The 16,519-nt window shown below is 39.7% G+C and overlaps 1 protein-coding gene across 1 annotated transcript in view; it reads right to left on the bottom strand.

Moving 5' to 3' along the window:
- Positions 1–928: 928 nt before the first annotated feature.
- Positions 929–16,519, bottom strand: part of LOC117338566 (valacyclovir hydrolase-like) — a 34,082-nt gene continuing 18,491 nt past the window's right edge. Inside the window, exons 4-5 of the mRNA XM_033899924.1 lie at positions 13,511–13,634; positions 929–1,054 (exon numbers count right to left, since the gene is read on the bottom strand). Of these exons, the coding sequence (XP_033755815.1) occupies positions 964–1,054; positions 13,511–13,634 (215 nt within the window). The 3' untranslated portion in view covers positions 929–963. The remainder of the gene's footprint in view (positions 1,055–13,510; positions 13,635–16,519) is intronic.

The following is a 16,519-nucleotide window of genomic DNA, read 5'->3' as shown; positions in this document are numbered from 1 at the left end:
ACATATATGGATATAAAACAAATCATTTTTTATTTTTCAAAACGAAGTTGAAAATAATCAAACAAAACCAAATATCTGATTTGGAAAATCGCTTTAAGTAGCAAATAAAGCACCAGGTGGGTAACCATTTGACACCAATTTCAATGAAGATTTCAGCCAGAGATCTCATTTTATACCAGTCTCTGGTTCTGGAGGTGGAGGAAAGCCAGAGTACTTGGAGAAAAACCTATGGTCAGTACCAGGCAACTGCCCTACGTGGGTTTCAAACTTGCGACCGAGAGGGGGAGGGCTAGTGATACCTTAGGACACCTTAACCTCACGCGACTAAAATGGGAGACAAATCTGCGAGCTAGAAATGCTGATTTCTAGATGGGAAAGTAGCTAGGTAATACAGTGTATGGAGAGTATTTTACAAAAGGAGATCTATTTCTGAGGAGTAGAAAGCTAATAAGGTATTAGGTACTGTATTAAAATACAAATATTGTAAAGATACTATGTAGAGGATAAGAAATTATCATGGGACAATTAATTTTTTTATGCTTCAATTAATGCACCATTCTCTGCACCATTCTCTTTTCCAGAAAAGGGCTAGGGAGTGTTTATTATAGGGGCAGGTGAATCCTTATGTCAAAATTGGTATACATTAGCACTTCTGATTTTACACAGATAAACAATAGTAGCAAAATTATAGATAATGAGTATAAAACAGGTTAACCCAATTCTTGTGTATTGTATAAACATACAACCCTATATATGTAGTTGTATTTCTTGATTAAATTTTATCCAATCATTGGAAGCCCAACATTTATACACATACAACATTCGAGGAACATACACAAATACTTTTTAAATGTATAGGAAGACATTATTGACAAACTTATCAAAGATTCTATTCTCTTATCATATTATACAAAAGATATTATCTAAAAAAAAAAAAAAAAAAGAAGAAAATGTGTTGGCAGCTTATTTCTTCAAGAAGTCTTCGACGAGTGTGTTGAATTCTTTCCAGTAGCGGATATGTAGGTTGTGTTTTCCCTCTGGCATCAGGAATAACCTAGAAAACCAAATGTATAGTGTAAACTAATTACTGATGATGTACTAACTGTTTCTACTTTTCCAATGTACAATCCCTTAATTAATCTGGATTGGACTTATATATTAGACATTTACTTCAGATTATTCCAGTAAAAATATCAAGACTACAAATCCATGTTAAACAGGGACCACAAAAAAGTTCATTCAAACAGTACATTAATAAGAAACGTTTCCCCCAGTTCCACTCATTTCTTTATTTCTCATTTTCCTTCAGTCCCCTGTAATAAATATTGGATTAGCCAGTACAACATCTTCTGTTACAGTAGAACAATACTATAATTGTGTTCAATCTCGAATATGACATACGACTACTTCATACCTATATCTCAGTAAATCAGACTTACACAGTATCCTCAGAACTATATCTCAGTAAATCAGACTTACACAGTATCCTCAGAACTATATCTCAGTCAATCAGACTTACACAGGGTCCTCAGAACTATATCTCAGTAAATCAGACTTACACAGTATCCTCAGAACTATATCTCAGTAAATCAGACTTACACAGTGTCCTCAGGACTATATCTCAGTAAATCAGACTTACACAGTATCCTCAGAACTATATCTCACTCAATCAGACTTACACAGGGTCCTCAGAACTATATCTCAGTCAATCAGACTTACACAGTGTCCTCAGAACTATATCTCAGTCAATCAGACTTACACAGTATCCTCAGAACTATATCTCAGTCAATCAGACTTACACAGGGTCCTCAGAACTATATCTCAGTCAATCAGACTTACACAGGGTCCTCAGAACTATATCTCAGTAAATCAGACTTACACAGGGTCCTCAGGACTATATCTCAGTAAATCAGACTTACACAGTGTCCTCAGAACTATATCTCAGTCAATCAGACTTACACAGGGTCCTCAGAACTATATCTCAGTCAATCAGACTTACACAGTATCCTCAGGACTATATCTCAGTAAATCAGACTTACACAGGGTCCTCAGAACTATATCTCAGTCAATCAGACTTACACAGGGTCCTCAGAACTATATCTCAGTAAATCAGACTTACACAGTATCCTCAGAACTATACCTCAGTAAATCAGACTTACACAGTGTCCTCAGAACTATATCTCAGTAAATCAGACTTACACAGTGTCCTCAGAACTATATCTCAGTAAATCAGACTTACACAGTATCCTCAGAACTATATCTCAGTAAATCAGACTTACACAGTATCCTCAGAACTATATCTCAGTAAATCAGACTTACACAGGGTCCTCAGAACTATATCTCAGTAAATCAGACTTACACAGGGTCCTCAGGACTATATATCTCAGTCAATCAGACTTACACAGTGTCCTCAGAACTATATCTCAGTACATCAGACTTACACAGAGTCCTCAGAACTATATCTCAGTAAATCAGACTTACACAGGGTCCTCAGGACTATATCTCAGTAAATCAGACTTACACAGTATCCTCAGAACTATATATCTCAGTAAATCAGACTTACACAGGGTCCTCAGGACTATATCTCAGTAAATCAGACTTACACAGTGTCCTCAGAACTATATCTCAGTACATCAGACTTACATAGGGTCCTCAGAACTATATCTCAGTAAATCAGACTTACACAGGGTCCTCAGAACTATATCTCAGTCAATCAGACTTACACAGGATCCTCAGAACTATATCTCAGTCAATCAGACTTACACAGTGTCCTCAGAACTATATCTCAGTCAATCAGACTTACACAGTGTCCTCAGAACTATATCTCAGTAAATCAGACATACACAGGGTCCTCAGAACTATATCACAGTAAATCAGACTTACACAGGGTCCTCAGAACTATATCTCAGTACATCAGACTTACACAGGGTCCTCAGAACTATATCTCAGTCAATCAGACTTACACAGGGTCCTCAGAACTATATCTCAGTCAATCAGACTTACACAGTGTCCTCAGAACTATATCTCAGTCAATCAGACTTACACAGTATCCTCAGAACTATATCTCAGTACATCAGACTTACACAGTGTCCTCAGAACTATATCTCAGTCAATCAGACTTACACAGGGTCCTCAGAACTATATCTCAGTACATCAGACTTACACAGGGTCCTCAGAACTATATCTCAGTAAATCAGACTTACACAGGGTCCTCAGAACTATATCTCAGTCAATCAGACTTACACAGTGTCCTCAGAACTATATCTCAGTAAATCAGACTTACACAGGGTCCTCAGAACTATATCTCAGTAAATCAGACTTACACAGGGTCCTCAGAACTATATCTCAGTAAATCAGACTTACACATGGTCCTCAGAACTATATCTCAGTCAATCAGACTTACACCGTGTCCTCAGAACTATATCTCAGTCAATCAGACTTACACAGTGTCCTCAAAACTATATCTTAGTAAATCAGACTTACACAGGGTCCTCAGAACTATATCTCAGTAAATCAGACTTACACAGGGTCCTCAGAACTATATCTCAGTCAATCAGACTTACACAGGGTCCTCAGAACTATATCTCAGTCAATCAGACTTACACAGTGTCCTCAGAACTATATCTCAGTAAACAGCTTCACATGTCCTCAGAACTATATCATTAAATAGACTTACAAGGGTCCTCAAAACTAATCCAGTAATCAAATTACACAGGGCCTCAAAACTATACTTAATCCGACTTTCACGTGTCCTCAGAACTTTTCCAGTCAACAAACACATGTCCCCAAATTATATCTCTCAATCAAACTTACACAGTGTCCCCAGAACTATATCTTAAAAACTCGCTTAAAAAGGGTCCCCAAACATTCTCAGAAATCAACTTTCACCGGGTCCCAGAAAATAATTTTCAGTAAATAATACACAACCCAAAACAACTCTCGAAACCCTTTCCCAAATTAAAAATCAGACTTACCCGTTTTCCCCAAAAAAATTTTCACATAACTTTCACTTCCCCCCAAAAATTTTTAGTAAAACAGACTTACCGGGCCAAAAAAATTTTTTCCCCATCCTACCAGGGGGTCGGGCAATTTGAAAGATTTAAAAGTTCCCAGAAATTTTTCTCAGAAAACAGAAAATTAAAAACAAAGGGGCCTCAGAAAACCGTAAAAAAACTTAAAATTTCCCCGAACTTCCTAAACAGGGTTTCGGCCTCGAATAACTCAGTAAATCAGACTTACAAAAGGGTTCCATCCATAAATCAACTTCACTTCCCCAGAAATTTAACTTGAAAACAATTCCCGTGTCCTCAGAACTTAAACTCGGTAAATTTCCCCGGTCCCCCTTTTATCCCGACATCCTTCCACCCAGAACTATTCTCAGTAAATCAGACTTACACGTGTCCTCAGAACTATTCTCGTAAATCAGATTCACGGTCCCCAGACTATTCCGTAATCAAATTACACAGTCCTCAACTATATCTCATAATCAGACTTCACGGGTCCTCAAACTAATCTCGTAATCAGACTACACAGGTCCTCCAAATATTCTCGTAAAAAAGACTTACCAGGGTCCCAGAAATATAAATTTTCAGTAATCAAATTACACAGTTCCTCAACTATTCTCGTACATCAGACTTACACAGGGTCCTCAGAACTATATCTCAGTAAATCAGACTTACACAGGTCCTCAGAACTATATCTCAGTAAATCAGACTTACACAGTGTCCTCAGAACTATATCTCTGTACAATCAGACTTACACAGTAGTCCTCAGAACTATATCTCAGGTAAATCAGACTTACACAGGGTCCTCAGAACTATATCTCAGTACAATCAGACTTACACAGGGTCCTCAGAACTATATCTCAGTAAATCAGACTTACACAGGTGTCCTCAGGAACTATATCTCAGTAAATCAGACTTACACAGTGTCCTCAGACTATATCTCAGTAAATCAGACTTACACAGTATCCTCAGAACTATATCTCAGTAAATCAGACTTACACAGGGTCCTCAGAACTATATCTCAGTAAATCAGACTTACCAGGGTCCTCAGAACTTATTCAGTAATCAGACTTACACAGTGTCCTCAGAACTATATCTCAGTCAATCAGACTTACACAGTATCCTCAGAACTATATCTCAGTAAATCAGACTTACACAGGGTCCTCAGAACTATATCTCTGTACATCAGACTTACACAGGGTCCTCAGAACTATATCTCAGTAAATCAGACTTACACAGTGTCCTCAGAACTATATCTCAGTAAATCAGACTTACACAGTGTCCTCAGAACTATATCTCAGTAAATCAGACTTACACAGTATCCTCAGGACTATATCTCAGTAAATCAGACTTACACAGGGTCCTCAGAACTATATCTCAGTAAATCAGACTTACACAGGGTCCCCAGAACTATATCTCAGTAAATCAGACTTACACAGGGTCCTCAGAACTATATCTCAGTAAATCAGACTTACACAGGTCCTCAGACTATATCTCAGTAAATCAGACTTACACAGTGGTCCTCAGAACTATATCTCAGTACAATCAGACTTACACAGGGTCCTCAGAACTATATCTCAGTCAATCAGACTTACACAGGTCCCGAACTATACTTCAGATAATCAGACTTACACAGTCCTCAGGACTATATTACTATAAATTATCACAGGTCTCAGGAATATATCTCAAATACTACAAACGGGCCTCAGAACTAACCCCAGTAATCAACTTACAACAGGGTCCTCAGAAACTATAATCCAACTTCAACTAAACTTCTCAGGGAAACCATAAATCTAGACTTACAAATCCTCACAATATCCAGAAATAACTTCAAACAGACTTACACGTTCTCAGAAACAGACTCAAGACTACAAGGGTCCTCAGAAATCTCACTAAACGCTTACCAGTCTAGACTATATCTCAGTAAATAATACACACAGGGTCCTCAATAATCTCAGTACCAATACCAACAATCTCTAAATAACTTACAACAGGGCCTCAGACTTTCTCAAAAACTTACATATCTCAATTTTAATCAGACTACACGGGTCCTCAGGACTATATCTCAGTAATCAACTTACACAGTTCCTCAGAACTATATCTCAGTAAATCAGACTTACACAGGGTCCTCAGAACTATATCTCAGTCAATCAGACTTACACAGGGTCCTCAGAACTATATCTCAGTCAATCAGACTTACACAGTATCCTCAGAACTATATCTCAGTAAATCAGACTTACACAGGGTCCTCAGAACTATATCTCAGTAAATCAGACTTACACAGGGTCCTCAGAACTATATCTCAGTACATCAGACTTACACAGGGTCCTCAGAACTATATCTCAGTAAATCAGACTTACACAGGGTCCTCAGAACTATATCTCAGTAAATCAGACTTACACAGTGTCCTCAGAACTATATCTCAGTAAATCAGACTTACACAGGGTCCTCAGAACTATATCTCAGTAAATCAGACTTACACAGGGTCCTCAGAACTATATCTCAGTAAATCAGACTTACACAGGGTCCTCAGAACTATATCTCAGTCAATCAGACTTACACAGTGTCCTCAGAACTATATCTCAGTAAATCAGACTTACACAGGGTCCTCAGAACTATATCTCAGTAAATCAGACTTACACAGGGTCCTCAGAACTATATCTCAGTCAATCAGACTACACAGTGTCCTCAGAACTATATCTCAGTAAATCAGACTTACACAGGGTCCTCAGAACTATATCTCAGTCAATCAGACTTACACAGGGTCCTCAGAACTATATCTCAGTAAATCAGACTTACACAGTGTCCTCAGAACTATATCTCAGTAAATCAGACTTACACAGGGTCCTCAGAACTATATCTCTGTAAATCAGACTTACACAGGGTCCTCAGAACTATATCTCAGTAAATCAGACTTACACAGGGTCCTCAGAACTATATCTCAGTAAATCAGACTTACACAGTGTCCTCAGAACTATATCTCAGTAAATCAGACTTACACAGGGTCCTCAGAACTATATCTCAGTAAATCAGACTTACACAGGGTCCTCAGAACTATATCTCAGTAAATCAGACTTACACAGTGTCCTCAGAACTATATCTCAGTAAATCAGACTTACACAGGGTCCTCAGAACTATATCTCAGTAAATCAGACTTACACAGTGTCCTCAGAACTATATCTCAGTAAATCAGACTTACACAGGGTCCTCAGAACTATATCTCAGTACATCAGACTTACACAGTGTCCTCAGAACTATATCTCAGTAAATCAGACTTACACAGTGTCCTCAGAACTATATCTCAGTAAATCAGACTTACACAGTGTCCTCAGGACTATATCTCAGTAAATCAGACTTACACAGTGTCCTCAGAACTATATCTCAGTCAATCAGACTTACACAGGGTCCTCAGAACTATATCTCAGTAAATCAGACTTACACAGGGTCCCCAGAACTATATCTCAGTAAATCAGACTTACACAGGGTCCTCAGAACTATATCTCAGTCAATCAGACTTACACAGTGTCCTCAGGACTATATCTCAGTCAATCAGACTTACACAGGGTCCTCAGAACTATATCTCAGTCAATCAGACTTACACAGGGTCCTCAGAACTATATCTCAGTAAATCAGACTTACACAGTATCCTCAGAACTATATCTCAGTAAATCAGACTTACACAGTGTCCTCAGAACTATATCTCAGTCAATCAGACTTACACAGGGTCCTCAGAACTATATCTCAGTAAATCAGACTTACACAGGGTCCTCAGAACTATATCTCAGTCAATCAGACTTACACAGGGTCCTCAGAACTATATCTCAGTCAATCAGACTTACACAGGGTCCTCAGAACTATATCTCAGTCAATCAGACTTACACAGTATCCTCAGAACTATATCTCAGTAAATCAGACTTACACAGGGTCCTCAGAACTATATCTCAGTAAATCAGACTTACACAGGGTCCTCAGAACTATATCTCAGTAAATCAGACTTACACAGGGTCCTCAGAACTATATCTCAGTAAATCAGACTTACACAGGGTCCTCAGGACTATATCTCAGTAAATCAGACTTACACAGTGTCCTCAGAACTATATCTCAGTAAATCAGACTTACACAGGGTCCTCAGGACTATATCTCAGTAAATCAGACTTACACAGTGTCCTCAGAACTATATCTCAGTAAATCAGACTTACACAGTGTCCTCAGAACTATATCTCAGTAAATCAGACTTACACAGGGTCCTCAGAACTATATCTCAGTCAATCAGACTTACACAGTGTCCTCAGAACTATATCTCAGTAAATCAGACTTACACAGGGTCCTCAGAACTATATCTCAGTAAATCAGACTTACACAGGGTCCTCAGAACTATATCTCAGTAAATCAGACTTACACAGTGTCCTCAGAACTATATCTCAGTACATCAGACTTACACAGTGTCCTCAGAACTATATCTCAGTACATCAGACTTACACAGTATCCTCAGAACTATATCTCAGTAAATCAGACTTACACAGGGTCCTCAGAACTATATCTCAGTAAATCAGACTTACACAGGGTCCTCAGAACTATATCTCAGTAAATCAGACTTACACAGGGTCCTCAGAACTATATCTCAGTAAATCAGACTTACACAGGGTCCTCAGAACTATATCTCAGTAAATCAGACTTACACAGGGTCCTCAGAACTATATCTCAGTAAATCAGACTTACACAGGGTCCTCAGAACTATATCTCAGTAAATCAGACTTACACAGGGTCCTCAGGAACTATATCTCAGTAAATCAGACTTACACAGGGTCCTCAGAACATATAATCTCAGTAAATCAGACTTACACAGGGTCCTCCGAACTATATATCTCAGTAATAGACTTTACACAGGGGGTCCTCCAGAAACTATATCTCAGTCAATCAGACTTACTCACAGTTCCTCAGAACTATATCTCAGTAAATCAAGACTTACAACAGGGTCCTCCAGAACTATATCTCAGTAAATCCAGACTTACACAGGGATCCTCCAGAAATATATCTCAGTCACATCAGACTTACACAGTGTGCCTCAGAACTAACTCAGATCTTAATCAGACTTAACACAGGGGGTCCTCAGAACTATATATCCGTAAATCAGACTGACACAGGGTCCTCAGGAAATAGATATCATGTAAATCAGACTTTACACAGGGGGGTCCTCAGAACTATAATCTCAGTAAATCAGACTTACACAGGGATCCTCAGAACTATATCTCAGTAAATCAGACTTACACAGGGTCCTCAGAATATATCTCACCTCAGGACTATATCGCAGTACATCAGACTTACACCGATGTCCTCCAGGACTAATATCTCAGTCAATCAGACTTACACAGGGTACCTCAGACTATATCTCAGTCAATCAGGACTTACACAGGGTCCTCAGAACTTATATCTCAGTAAATCAGGACTTACACAGTTCCTCAGAACTATATCTCAGTAAATCAGACTTACACAGGGTCCTCAGAACTATATCTCAGTACATCAGACTTACAACAGGGTCCTCAGAACTATATCTCAGTAAATCAGACTTACACAGGAGTCCTCAGACTATATCTCAGTACATCAGACTTACACAGGTCCTCAGAACTATATCTCAGTAATATCAGACTTACACAGGGTCCTCAGAACTATACTCAGTCAATCAGACTTACACAGTGTCCTCAGAACTATATCTCAGTAATCAGACTTACACAGGGTCCTCAGAACTATATCTCAGTAAATCAGACTTACACAGGGTCCTCAGAACTATATCTCAGTAAATCAGACTTACACAGTGTCCTCAGAACTATATCTCAGTAAATCAGACTTACACAGGGTCCTCAGAACTATATCTCTGTACATCAGACTTACACAGGGTCCTCAGAACTATATCTCAGTAAATCAGACTTACACAGTGTCCTCAGAACTATATCTCTGTACATCAGACTTACACAGTGTCCTCAGGACTATATCTCTGTACATCAGACTTACACAGTATCCTCAGAACTATATCTCAGTCAATCAGACTTACACAGGGTCCTCAGAACTATATCTCAGTCAATCAGACTTACACAGTGTCCTCAGGACTATATCTCAGTAAATCAGACTTACACAGGGTCCTCAGAACTATATCTCAGTCAATCAGACTTACACAGTGTCCTCAGGACTATATCTCAGTAAATCAGACTTACACAGTGTCCTCAGAACTATATCTCAGTCAATCAGACTTACACAGGGTCCTCAGAACTATATCTCAGTCAATCAGACTTACACAGGGTCCCCAGAACTATATCTCAGTAAATCAGACTTACACAGTATCCTCAGAACTATATCTCAGTAAATCAGACTTACACAGGGTCCTCAGAACTATATCTCAGTCAATCAGACTTACACAGGGTCCTCAGAACTATATCTCAGTAAATCAGACTTACACAGGGTCCTCAGGAACTATATCTCAGTAAATCAGACTTACACAGTAGTCCTCAGAACTATATCTCAGTAAATTAGACTTACACAGTGTCCTCAGGACTATATCTCCAGTAAATCAGACTTACACAGTTCCTCAGAACTATATCTCAGTAAATCAGACTTACACAGGGTCCTCAGAACTATATCTCAGTAATTCAGACTTACACAGTGTCCTCAGGACTATAATCTCAGTAAATCAGACTTACAACAGGATCCTCAGAACTATATCTCAGTACAATTCAGACTTACACAGGGTCCTCAGACTATATCTCAGTAAATCAGACTTACACAGTATCCTCAGGAACTATATCTCAGTAAATCAGACTTAACACAGGTCCTCAGGGACTATATCTCAGTAAATCAGACTTACACAGTATCCTCAGGACTATATCTCAGTAAATCAGACTTACACAGTATCCTCAGAACTATATCTCAGTCAATCAGACTTACACAGTGTCCTCAGAACTATATCTCAGAAATACTTACACAGGCTCAGAAAATTCTCAGTAAATCAGACTTCAAGGTCCTCAGGACTTAATTTAAAAAGACTTAACATAACTAACAATTTTTCAGGAATTATTTCCCGTAATCCTGACTTACACAGACCTCAGCACATTCTCAGAAATAGATTCGTCCTCAGACTTACTCAGTAAATCAGAACATACCTCATAAATCATTAATCAGGTCCATACAGTTTTCCCAACTTACTCAGGTCTTAGACTTACACGGTCCTCAGGACTTCTCAGTATCAGACTAAAATATCTCAAAATAACTCAGTAACTAGACTTCAGGTCCAAAAATTCAAAATTTCCCACAATATCTCAGAAAGACTTAACAATCCAGACTAATCTCAATCAATACACAGTGTCCTCAGATATTCTCAGTAATCCATTACAACAGGTCCTACGAACTATATCTCAGTCAATCAGACTTACACAGTGTCCCAGAACTATATCTCAGTAATAGACTTACACAGGTCCTCAGAACTATATCTCAGTCAATCAGACTTACACAGTGTCCTCAGGAACTATATCTCAGTAAATCAGACTTACACAGGGTCCTCAGAACTATATCTCAGTCAATCAGACTTACACAGGTCCTCAGAACTATATCTCAGTAAATCAGACTTACACAGGGTCCTCAGAACTATATCTCAGTAAATCAGACTTACACAGGGTCCTCAGAACTATATCTCAGTAAATCAGACTTACACAGGGTCCTCCAGACTATATTCTCAGTACAGCAGACTTACACAGGGTCCTCCAGAACCTTATATCTCAGTAAATCAGACTACACATGGTCCTCAGGAACTTAATTCTCAGTAAATCAGACTTACACAGTCAGTCCTCAGAACTATATCTCAGTAAATTCAGACTTACCACAGTTTTCCCTCAAAACTATATCTCAGTAATCAGACTTACACAAGGGATCCTCAGAACTAGTGATGCTCAGTAATCAGACTTACACAGGGTCCTCAGAACTATATCTCAACATCAGACATACACAGTCACTCGACTATATCCAGTAAATCAACTTACACAGTCATCAACTATACAGTCATCAGGTTCCGTCCCAAATTCTCAGTAAATCAGACTTACACAGGTTTCCCCAGAACTATATCTCAGTAAATCAGACTTACACAGGGTCCTAAAATATATCTTTCAATCACTACACAGGTCCTCAGAAAATCAGTCATAAGCTTCACAGGTCCTCAGACTAATCTCAGTAAATCAGACTTACACAGTATCCTCAAAATATACTCAGTAATTAGACTTACACAGGTCCCAGGACTATATCTCAGTAAATCAGTTACACAGTCCTCAGACTATATCTCAGTAAATCAGACTTAACAGGGTCCTCAGAACTATATCTCAGTAAATCAGACTTACCAGGTCCTCAGGACTATATCTTCAGTAAATCTAAATACACAGATCCTCAAACTATCTCGTAATAGACTCTACAGTATCCTCAGACTATACCTCAGTAATCAGACTTACACAGGTCCTCAGAACTATATCCAGTTCAGATACACAGGGTCCTCAGACTATATCTCATAAATCAGACTTACACAGGTCCTCAGAACTATATCCGTAAATCATTACACAGTATCCTCAGAACTATATCTCAGTCATCAGACTTACAATCCCGGTATATCTCAAAATATTCCAGAACTCAGATATACAGTTAAATAGATCTCAGAACAACTATACCAGTAATCAGACTTTCTCGGGCATCAGTTTCTCGTCATCAGAATAAAATCCTCATGACTTACTTCCTCAATATACTATAAACAGAGTTAACGTATCTCAAAATAACTTCCAGAACCCGACTTATCCACGTCTCAGCTAATCTCTCAAACTAAACTGTCTCAGACTACCAGTTAATCAATACACTATTCACATTATCTCAGAAATATTCAATATCATAATTCTCATATAAAATCAGACTTACACAGGTCCCAGAACAAATCTAGTAATCAGACTTACACAGTATCCTCAGAACTATATCTCAGTACATCAGACTTACACAGGGTCCTCAGAACTATATCTCAGTCAATCAGACTTACACAGGGTCCTCAGAACTATATCTCAGTACATCAGACTTACACAGGGTCCTCAGGACTATATCTCAGTAAATCAGACTTACACAGGGTCCTCAGAACTATATCTCAGTAAATCAGACTTACACAGGGTCCTCAGAACTATATCTCAGTAAATCAGACTTACACAGGGTCCTCAGAACTATATCTCAGTAAATCAGACTTACACAGGGTCCTCAGAACTATATCTCAGTAAATCAGACTTACACAGGGTCCTCAGGACTATATCTCAGTCAATCAGACTTACACAGGGTCCTCAGACCTATATCTCAGTACATCAGACTTACACAGGGTCCTCAGGGAGAAACAGAAATGGTGTCAGTATTTCGATTTGAGGTATCATTCCCAACAAAGCCAAGTTTGAGAGTTAAGTCCCCACAAAGCTTAGTTTGATAGTAACATTGTTGAAAATAATACTCACTCTGAGCCCTTGATGTTGGCGTGTATGTAATCAGGATGTTCTATCTTCACCAGTGGGTCCTTCATGCCATGGACAATCAGAGTCTTAGCTGTGATGTTCTTTAGGTCGTCCATACAAATATTAGCTGGATTTAAACAGAGTGAGGTTGTTTTTACTTTATAGGATGATGGCTATGAATACAGGATTGTAGTGTTAATTGTTATCATAAAGACTTCTCAACATCCACGAACTGTTATCTCAACGTTTAGGCGGCCATCATCAGGAACACATTTTTATCACATTTTTACCAGTGAAATATAAAAAAATATTCATTCTATAAAAGTGATATTTTTCATTAGTGAAAAATATCACTTTTTTCTGATTTCTAGTGAAAAAATATCACTTTTTTCTGATTCGTCCAATCAGATCACTGCTTAAAACAATTTTGGGAAAATTAAGATTTACATATATCTCCGTCATGTTTTATGATGTCATAATGCAAGATAGAATATATAACGTCACGATTTGGCATACATTTGTGAGTCGTTGACAGGGCAGCAAAGAATTCTGGGAGAGATTGAGCTGCCTCGGTATATTTTGCTATCAAATGTAATAACCAGAATATCTAACAGTATCTTCAGTAATACCAAATATATTTCACTTGTGTGGCTGATATTTTGACATTTTTTACTTGTGCTACGCACGGAAAATATCAAAATATTAGCCCTACTTGTGAAATATATTTTGTATTACTGAAGACACTGTTAGATATCCTCTATTTATTACATGTACTATTACATGTTACCCAGGACAAGGGGAGGGGGACTATATGTTACCCAGGACAAGGGGAGGGGGACTATATGTTACCCATGACAAGGGGAGGAGGACTATATGTTACCCATGACAAGGGGAGGGTACTATATGTTACCCATGACAAGGGGAGGAGAACTATATGTTACCCATGACAAGGGGAGGAGGACTATATGTTACCCATGACAAGGGGAGGGGGACTATATGTTACCCATGACAAGGGGAGGATGACTATATGTTACCCAGGACAAGGGGAGGGAGACTATATGTTACCCATGACAAGGGGAGGAGGACTATACGTTACCCATGACAAGGGGAGGAGGACTATATGTTACCCATGACAAGGGGAGGGGGACTATATGTTACCCATGACAAGGGGAGGAGGACTATATGTTACCAATGACAAGGGGAGGGGGACTTTATGTTACCAGGACAAGGGGAGGAGGACTATATGTTACCCATGACAAGGGGAGGGTACTATATGTTACCCATGACAAGGGGAGGAGGACTATATGTTACCAATGACAAGGGGAGGGGGACTATATGTTACCCATGACAAGGGGAGGAGGACTATATGTTACCCATGACAAGGGGAGGAGGACTATATGTTACCCATGACAAGGGGAGGGGGACTATATGTTACCCATGACAAGGGGAGGGGGACTATATGTTACCCATGACAAGGGGAGGGAGACTATATGTTACCAATGACAAGGGGAGGGGGACTATATGTTACCAATGACAAGGGGAGGGAGACTATATGTTACCAATGACAAGGGGAGGGGGACTATATGTTACCAATGACAAGGGGAGGGAGACTATATGTTACCCATGACAAGGGGAGGAGGACTATATGTTACCCATGACAAGGGGAGGGTACTATGTGTTACCCATGACAAGGGGAGGAGGACTATATGTTACCAATGACAAGGGGAGGAGGACTATATGTTACCAATGACAAGGGGAGGGAGACTATATGTTACCAATGACAAGGGGAGGGGGACTATATGTTACCAATGACAAGGGGAGGGAGACTATATGTTACCCATGACAAGGGGAGGGGGACTATATGTTACCCATGACAAGGGGAGGAGGACTATATGTTACCAATGACAAGGGGAGGGGGACTTTATGTTACCAGGACAAGGGGAGGAGGACTATATGTTACCCATGACAAGGGGAGGGTACTATATGTTACCCATGACAAGGGGAGGAGGACTATATGTTACCAATGACAAGGGGAGGGGGACTATATGTTACCCATGACAAGGGGAGGAGGACTATATGTTACCCATGACAAGGGGAGGAGGACTATATGTTACCCATGACAAGGGGAGGGGGACTATATGTTACCCATGACAAGGGGAGGGGGACTATATGTTACCCATGACAAGGGGAGGGAGACTATATGTTACCAATGACAAGGGGAGGGGGACTATATGTTACCAATGACAAGGGGAGGGAGACTATATGTTACCAATGACAAGGGGAGGGGGACTATATGTTACCAATGACAAGGGGAGGGAGACTATATGTTACCCATGACAAGGGGAGGAGGACTATATGTTACCCATGACAAGGGGAGGGTACTATGTGTTACCCATGACAAGGGGAGGAGGACTATATGTTACCAATGACAAGGGGAGGAGGACTATATGTTACCAATGACAAGGGGAGGGAGACTATATGTTACCAATGACAAGGGGAGGGGGACTATATGTTACCAATGACAAGGGGAGGGAGACTATATGTTACCCATGACAAGGGGAGGAGGACTATATGTTACCCATGACAAGGGGAGGGTACTATGTGTTACCCATGACAAGGGGAGGAGGACTATATGTTACCCATGACAAGGGGAGGGTACTATATGTTACCCATGACAAGGGGAGGAGGACTATATGTTACCCATGACAAGGGGAGGGTACTATATGTTACCCATGACAAGGGGAGGAGGACTATATGTTACCAATGACAAGGGGAGGGGGACTATATGTTACCCATGACAAGGGGAGGAGGACTATATGTTACCCATGATAAGGGGAGGGTACTATATGTTACCCATGACAAGGGGAGGGGGACTATATGTTACCAATGACAAGGAGAGGGGGAGTATATGTTACCCATGACAAGGGGAGGAGGACTATATGTTACCCATGACAAGGGGAGGGGGACTATATGTTACCCATGATAAGGGGAGGGGGACTATGTGTTACCCAT

The sequence above is a fragment of the Pecten maximus genome, chromosome 11 (assembly GCF_902652985.1).
Source record: "Pecten maximus chromosome 11, xPecMax1.1, whole genome shotgun sequence".
Classification (NCBI taxonomy): Eukaryota; Metazoa; Mollusca; class Bivalvia; order Pectinida; family Pectinidae; genus Pecten; species Pecten maximus.
The sequence above is the reverse complement of the archived record's forward strand: the minus strand, read 5'-3'. Positions and strand labels throughout refer to the sequence as shown.